Below are 8290 nucleotides of genomic sequence, written 5' to 3'. Positions count from 1 at the left end.
CAAGCTCTGGTGGCTTAATCATAAGGAGTTGACCTGCCAACCCAAAGGCACTCAGTTTGAGTCCACTAGCTGACCCGGGGCAAGTAGATGGAAAATTTACTGTGTATTTAGTCTGAAAACCTGCTGAAGGGTCAGTTCTGACCTGACAGTACATAACAATCATAGTCCATTGTTTAGATAGATATCTTTTGTTTATTCATTCTTCTGTTGATGGACACTAAGTTGATTCCGCCTTTTTAAAATTGTGAATAGTGCTACTATGAATATTGGTACACAAGTATCTACATCTTTGCTTTCAAGTATCAGGGGTATATGGGTGAAAGAAAAATTACAACAATCACATATGAACAGTGGTTACCATTCTAGAGAGCCTCTTTTTATATTTTTAACATTTTTATTTTATATTGGTTTGCATACAAAATTCGTATACATTGTGGTTCACTTTCCTTCATTCACATTGCGTTTCATACAATCATTCCCATACACTGTGGGTCTTTGTTGTTTTTTCATACACTGTGTTTTATATAATCTATCACCATTGAACTATGCCCTCCATTACCCAGTATTTTCAGATCTCTGCCAAATCTTTCCCATTTCTTTACTCCCTCCCTCCACCCACCAATTTGTGCAACCCTGTGATTTCCCTCCTGTCCACCATTACCCCTCTGCTCCCATCCTTTCCCCCTTTGAACCTCCATACATTTTACTAGTTATCTATTCTTACAATTATAGTATTATGTAGTATTTTTCCTTAAGAAATTGAGTTAGTTCACTCAACATAATGCTCTCTAGTCTTCTTTATATGGATCTGTGTATTAGGCTTTCTCTTGAAGAAATGGAGAACTGTAGGTGATTTATCTAATTTCTGAACTTGATAGATACCTCCTTATTTATCAGTCCTTATACCAGAACTGTCCCAAGAAGTTTCTGCAATTATGGAAACATTCCATATGTATCCCATATAGTTCCCTCAACCAGGTGGGCTGACACAGTAACTGCAGCAATAGGCTTGAGTGTGTCAGAGATTGTGAGGAACACACAGAAGAGGATAGTATTCAGATTGGTTATTGATAGGGTTGCTGAGTACTACTCGACTTGATGGTACCTAACAACAACATGCTATCTAGGAGCTCTGATGACTAAGTGATAACGAATTGCGCTGTCAAACCCAAAGCAAGAGATCTGAATCCAGCAACTGCTCCATGGGAGAAAGAGGAGCAATCTCCTCCAGTGCAATCTACTTCCCCTGAAAACTCTCTGGAAGGTCAATCCATCTCATTGGGTTCTTCTTCGCCTCTACCAACCCTCAGTCTTTCCAAGTATGATGTCCTTTTCCAAGGAATAGCCTTGCCTAGCTACATTTCCAAAGTAATAAAGAAGAAGCTTTGCCATGTTTGCCGCCAAGGAGCACTCTGGCTTCCCATTTTCCAAGGTGTATCTGTTTGTTCTTTTGGATGGATATTCAGTACTCTTCTCCAACACCACAACTCAAAGGCATCAATTCTGTCATTGTCCATTCATTGTCTTATTCATTGTCCAGCTCTCTGATGCAAAGGTGATGGAGAAGAACACTAGGGAAACTTATAAAAATTATATTTTAAACTGCGTTTCATTTTTACTAGTTTAAAATTAAGTAGATAAATGGTTTTGGACAGGTTAGCCTTAATGGTGATACGTATGATGTTCTACCCCTGTGAGGAGCTCTTCTTACTCTTCCACCTATTAACACACAAATTTGAGGAAATGGAATAAAATACTGGAAATCTAGAATGCCTAGGCTCCTTCACCCTGGAAAAAGAAAAAAAGATATTAAACTTTCTTCTTAAATACTATGAAGGCTTTGAAACAGTATAAAGACTATATAGAGAAATTAAACTATAACCGAAGGCTTTATTACTGGAAGTATTACTGATAAATATGCAGGTTATATACTCTTTTGAACAGATGCTTGTGATGTATTTTGCTGAAACTACCTAATTGACTAGGGTTGTCAAACTATCTACATACACAATCCATAACTGTTGCTTATCAATTTTTGTTATAAATACTTTTAAGGGTTAGGATACTTTATAGAGACTAGTAGATTTATAACTAGCTCCAGGCGATATATAGAAAGCCCTGGTTTCGATTGACTCAAATGTAATAGAATAAATTATCTAATAAATATATAGATAGAGATATAGTCCTGGTGGCATAAGGTGGGCTAAATACTAATCAAAAGGTTAGCAGTTCAAATCCACCAGTGGCTCTTTGGGAGAAAGAAAGGCAGACTCCTTCTGTAAATATTAATGGACTTGAAAACCTGATGGTTTTATTCCATAAACTGAACTAAAATAGACAAGTTTGCATTTACACACACATGCACACACAGAGGGAGAGACACATACAGACTAGGAGCAAAGGAACAGCTGTACAGTTTGAAGAATATAAAGTCATTGTGTTATATACACAGAAATTGTTTAATTAGTGTGTATTTTTGGTGTGCATATTCTCATCATTTAAAAACATTAGTCAAAACAGGATGGATCATAATATTAGGAACAATGATAAACATTTACCAAACTCCTGTGATGTGCTAGTAATTTTTAAAAGGGATTATCGATTATCATTGATTAGTCCATTTACCGTCCATGAAGAAGGGTTGATTTTTTCAGGAGCCTCTCTGTTACCTTCCAAGCCTCCTTTGTTGAAAAAAAGGAACTCTGAGCTGCTAATCAATTCAAAGGCCATTGGTCATTCATTCAAATTCACCAGCATCTCCAGAGGAGAAAGGACACCGCCTTCTCTGTGATTTACAGCCTTGGAAACCCAAGGGTCAACAATGAGTTGAGTTTTACAGAAGAATGTGGAGTTCACAAAGTCATCTTCATAAAAATATAGGTATAGGTGATTTTAAAAATACTCAGTTTGACTAAATTAACAAATCTAATGTGTATCAAATCCAATTATTTTATTCTCTATGCTTATATATGTTAGCAATCAATTTAAGTGATTCTTTGTTTGAATCTAAAACAAAACAATCCCTTTGCTTTCTGGTCCAAACATACTCAAAGCTGGCCCCATATTGGGTTTCTTACTAAACCACACCACCAGAGTAAACATTTTCAAATAATGAGTGTTTTTACTATTAAATGATCTGCAAAATCAACACCTTTTAAATTGCAGTAATTTAATTCTTTTAAACATGAAAAGTGCCCGTAGCAAGCTTATTATCCTCAAGATCTTAGAATTTCAAATAGTTAAATTAACTGGTGAATTTCTTGTTCTTAGAACCTGGCAGTGTCGACTCATTCAAGCACTTTATAAAAATCTCAAATGATAAATTTTTTCTTTAAAAGAATTTAACCTACCGGAGTATTCCTATAAAATACAGGGTCCTCTGGTGGCGTAGTCCATAAGGAGTTATGCTGCTTACCCAGAAGTAGAGCCTCTCACTGCCGGTTAGAACCCCAGCCACTCCGTGGGAGAAAGATGAGCAATCTCCTGTGGTCCCTTGGAAACCCAGTATTAGATCAGCGGAGTCAGAACCAATTTGCCAGCAATGAAAATTCCTGCTTAATATCCACATCTAAATCCATTCTCATTCAATATCAAGGTTGTGGGGGGTTTTTTTTTTGCATAGGCAGTGTTTCACATGTGCGGTTTATATGGCTGGGACACAGGGGTAGGGAGCATATTTTAGGCACCATTTCCCTGTTACAAATGGCACAGAGTCATTATGCGTCTCAAGCAGCTGATCAGGCCCCAGGTTTAGGTTTAAACCGTTACATACCATTGTCAGCTTTAAAATACTAACATCAGTCCTTAGCGAATAGAAGACTATGCTTAGTGCGCCCTTCTCTTGAAACAGTGGGTGGCTCTGAAAAGAGCCTTTGATTTCTAAAGACTAGTCTGGAACAGTAGAGGGGTTGAGCTTCTTCCAGGCCTCACTTGCCCTTGGCCTTGTGGTGGCTCTCGGTCTTCTTGGGCAGCAGAACCGCCTGGATGTTGGGCAGGACACCGCCCTGCGCGATGGTGACGCGGCCCAGCAGCTTGTTGAGCTCCTCGTCGTTGCGGATGGCCAGCTGCAGGTGGCGCGGGATGATGCGTGTCTTCTTGTTGTCGCGGGCCGCGTTGCCCGCCAGCTCCAGGATCTCGGCGGTCAGGTACTCGAGCACGGCCGCCAGATACACGGGGGCGCCGGCTCCGACGCGCTCCGAGTAATTGCCTTTGCGGAGGAGGCGGTGAACACGGCCTACCGGGAACTGCAGGCCCGCCCGAGAGGAACGAGATTTCGCTTTTGAGCGCGCTTTGCCGCCTTGTTTTCCTCGTCCGGACATCTCCGACTCAGAAGCGAAGTAATAACGTAGGTGAGCAGCGGACTTCGCAATACTATCTGCAAAGCACAACGAGTCATTATATATGGTCAGGAGGTAGTCCAAGCGGCAGCATTCGATTGGGTAGAAACTGAAGCCAATGATAAAAGGAAAACTCGCATCCCCTAATCTGCATATGCCTGCCCATCGATGACGTAATACAACGTTTTATCCTATCAGATATTAGAAACTCTTAATCCTTCATTTGAATACAAGGAGTACAAATAGCCTCTTTCGAACGCGAGGCATTTTCTTGTTTGGAGAGACCAGCCAACATGCCTGATCCTTCCAAATCAGCCCCTGCGCCTAAAAAAGGTTCAAAAAAAGCTGTCACCAAAGCCCAGAAGAAAGATGGCAAGAAGCGCAAACGCAGCCGCAAGGAGAGCTACTCCATTTACGTGTACAAGGTGCTGAAGCAGGTGCACCCGGACACTGGCATCTCGTCCAAGGCCATGGGCATCATGAACTCCTTCGTCAACGACATCTTCGAGCGCATCGCCAGCGAGGCCTCCCGCCTGGCGCACTACAACAAGCGCTCGACCATCACGTCCCGGGAGGTGCAGACGGCCGTGCGCCTGCTGCTGCCCGGGGAGCTGGCCAAGCACGCCGTGTCCGAGGGCACCAAGGCGGTGACCAAGTACACCAGCTCCAAGTGAGGCGCTTCCACCGCAGCTACGCAACAGAACCCAAAGGCTCTTTTCAGAGCCACCCACATGATCAAGAAAGGGTTTTGAACACGTTAAGGAAAGCTTTATGTGTAACTCTGTGCCATCTTCTGCCCTAGTGATTACTTGTTTAGTCTGTGTGGTGTCCAGTCTCATGTATGTGAGTTGCAATGGGGGGATTGGGGACAGACTATGAGAATGTAAAACTGTTAATTAGAAAAATCTAGAAAAAATGTGGAGTAAAGTGGTTGTTCTGTGTATTGTAGGTGACCAAAGTTCTAACTGCTCTTGTTCAGCTTTATTAAAAATACACCACTAGATTAAAAAGTAAGAGGATTTAAAACCAAATATCCTTTGCATATCTTGAGCATGTTGCTCTGGGACTTAACGTGCGTGGACTTGATCTAGGGTTGTGGAAGTCTGCGTGTGGCGTGCTTTGTGTGGTGACGGGGCGTGGGTCACCTCCAGGAAGACCTTGTGCCACCCGTGAGCAGAGACCGGGCAAGTACTGGCCACCAGGCTTTCATCAGGCGCTGCCCCGGCGGTGGCTCCAGGCTCTGCAGGCTTGTCTGGATCAGACATTTTTATTCTCATCGGCTAACGTCCACTGCGAGAACAGAGGGGCTGAATCAGTTTGAAATGCAGCGAGAAACCACAACGTCGCCCTTCCACTCTGCGCTGTGAAAGCTCAACGTAATCGGAATCTGATTCCTACTGTATGTATATTTAACCCTTAGTTATGTTGTGGAAGGAGAAGTGTTAAGCCATTTTCAAATCAAGGTTGAATCAAGAGAAAGTAATGACCCCATTTCCCAACAAATGTGAATCCCTCCCACCTCCACTTCAGCCATTCTATTACTTGAGTTGCTATCCAGTCACCTCCCTTTTTTCCCTCCCCGCAAGGCGACCCCCATTCACAACAATAATTGAACCATTGTCATTCATGAGATTTTCATTGGCTGGTTTTCAGAAACAGATTTTATGTCAAGCCCTAGTAACACTGAATTCAATAAACGTTTCTCTTCTCTGAATTCATGGCATTTATATTGGGAGTCATCTTGGTTTGAGGAAAGCGCTTTGGCAGGAAAATGGCATTGCTTATCTTTTTCTTTGGTTGGCTTTGTTTCAAAAAAAGGAGGGGAGGTAGTAGTGGTGGTAGTGCTCATAGGTGGTTCTTGACAGTTACTTGACTTATTTTGAGCATTTGTTAGTGAAAGCTAGTATCATCATGTTAGACAAGAAATAGACTTTGAATCGAAATAAATAAATAAATATTGATCTTTTTTAGCAAGTCACCCCACCAAAGAAGTCCAGTCGCTTGCCCAGACTGGGGTTGCTGGGGCAAGTAAAGCGAGGAGATCTGCGTCAGAAACGTCACACAAGCGTCCTCTGCTACAGTCACGGCGACTCCCCTCCCCCCTATTTTCCTTTTCTTACAAATATTTTCAAAGCCTCGCATGTTTTAAAGTTGACGTCTAGAACATTTTCATTATCATAGTTGCACGAATGCAAATTCCAAGACAAGTTAATATTTTAAAAACATTTTGTCACATCAATATCTAAAAGGATCTGTTGGAATATCAATACCACAATGAATTTCTAAAGAACATTATCAAAATCAAGCGCGAGGAAAAACTTAGATAACTCTTTTTGTCTTGAGCTCAAATATTCATTCCACTTTAGAATTTTGCCCTAATATAGTAATACAATTTTTTAATGCTTAGTGTTTGATTTACCTCTCTTCTTTACAGAAGCATGTAATTGAAATTTTAAAATATTAGTGATTAAAAGTCTCCAAGTGTGGTTTGTTTTCTTTTTAAATCAACTGGATAGGGCACAACTATAAAAAGAAAAGGAAGTTTTGATGATTATCGAACAAAAATTAAAATGTAATGTAGCCTGCCTATTTTAATGCCAAATGGTTCTTTTTTCTTTCTGCTTCATTAGCTCACATATCTAAAGGTATGCATCATTTTATTATGGTTACAATATTAACACTGCACTTCACTTCATTCCTTTGCTCTCATTCATAAGTTTTGGGAAAATATTTTTTTTAAAAAAACATGTATGAAATAAAAATTTTGCCCTAGTCATTTTCTTATCTTCGAGTTATAACCTGAAAAGTAGTAATTCATTATGAAATGCAAGTTATACAAGTTAGACTATCAATACAGCCACTTTTCTTAAGAAATAAACTATTTGTACATAAAACTGCAAAATAATATTATCTTCATTTGTGAAATGATGCCTTCTAACTGGGACTTTCAAGTCCTTACTCTCCTATGATAGAAGATTGGGAGTAAATATCTTAAACCTTGGCATTCACATGAAATGAATGTTCCGGAACTACGTGGATCTTCCTTGTTGCTTTGCTGTTGTGTGCCATCCAGTAGGAACTGACCCATAGCTATCCTCTAGCAGGTTTTCAGAGGCAATAAATTTAGCAAGGGAGGAGATTGCTCACCCTTCTCCCTTAGAGCAGCTGGTGGATTAGAACCTGATGCCTTTGGGATTGCAGCACAGCATCTCACCACTAGGCAAATTAGTTTAATAAGGTGAGACTCCCATCCACTGCAGAGAGAAATTACACTGAAATCCCAAAGGCTTGTGGTTTGAATCCATTAGCAGCTCCAAGAGAGAAGGATGGATGATCCCCTCCCAAGAGATATACTGCTTCTGAAAACCCACTGGAGGGTCAGCTATGGGTCAGTTTCAACTCAATAGTACACAATAACCCATCTTCTGCAGAGAGGAGGAGTATGATAAACTAATTTCACAGCAACGGACAACAAATCTTCAAAGAACAATTAGTGCCAAAAAGAATTAAAATGAACTTATATAAATATTTCTAAATGTAATTCAACAAAAATAACTTTTGTTGTGACTAATGCAAAATTATCATTTCCTAGTCAATTTTATTCGTCTGGAATACCAAACCAGCTTAAATATGGCTAGACCGTAGAAAACCATGCTTTTAGGAGCAAAAGTAACTCAAACCCATCAGTCACTCCTGGCAGAAAGATGGGCAACCTCTTTGTGTGCTATTTTATAGCCTGGCAAGCCTGCTAGATGGTCAGAGTTTTGAGCTAAGAATTGTGGAGAAGTCCTGTGGAGGCTACACTTACTCAAGCCTCACATGCTGTTGCGCTAGTTCCCCAGAGTAACATTCTCTCAAGGTAAGTATTTACAGAAAGATGGAAAAACTTGCCCAGAGACTGGCTAGAATACATGTTGTTGTTATGTGCTGTCGAGTCACCTGCGACTCATAGC

The 8290-nt window shown here is 40.7% G+C and overlaps 2 protein-coding genes across 2 annotated transcripts; one reads left to right on the top strand and one right to left on the bottom strand.

The window, feature by feature from the left end:
* Positions 1-3926: 3926 nt before the first annotated feature.
* On the bottom strand, positions 3927-4319 carry LOC102858525 (histone H2A type 3-like). The gene has a single exon (XM_006893910.1). It carries the CDS (start codon positions 4317-4319, stop codon positions 3927-3929), a length of 393 nt encoding a protein of 130 aa, XP_006893972.1.
* Positions 4320-4615: 296 nt separating this feature from the next.
* On the top strand, positions 4616-5061 carry LOC102858115 (histone H2B type 3-B-like). Its single transcript, XM_006893909.1, has one exon. The coding sequence runs from the start codon at positions 4631-4633 to the stop codon at positions 5009-5011; it is 381 nt and encodes a 126-aa protein (XP_006893971.1). The 5' UTR covers positions 4616-4630; the 3' UTR covers positions 5012-5061.
* The last annotated feature ends 3229 nt before the right edge of the window (positions 5062-8290 follow it).

Source organism: Elephantulus edwardii, unplaced genomic scaffold (assembly GCF_000299155.1).
Source record: "Elephantulus edwardii isolate Elephantulus edwardi_28Jun2011 unplaced genomic scaffold, EleEdw1.0 scaffold00133, whole genome shotgun sequence".
Classification (NCBI taxonomy): Eukaryota; Metazoa; Chordata; class Mammalia; order Macroscelidea; family Macroscelididae; genus Elephantulus; species Elephantulus edwardii.
The sequence above is the reverse complement of the archived record's forward strand: the minus strand, read 5'-3'. Positions and strand labels throughout refer to the sequence as shown.

What these genes read in the sequence shown, in the direction of transcription:
- LOC102858115 (XM_006893909.1), top strand. Translation starts at nt 4,631, where the DNA reads ATGCCTGATCCTTCCAAATCAGCCCCTGCGCCTAAAAAAGGTTCAAAA.
- LOC102858525 (XM_006893910.1), bottom strand. Translation starts at nt 4,319, where the DNA reads ATGTCCGGACGAGGAAAACAAGGCGGCAAAGCGCGCTCAAAAGCGAAA.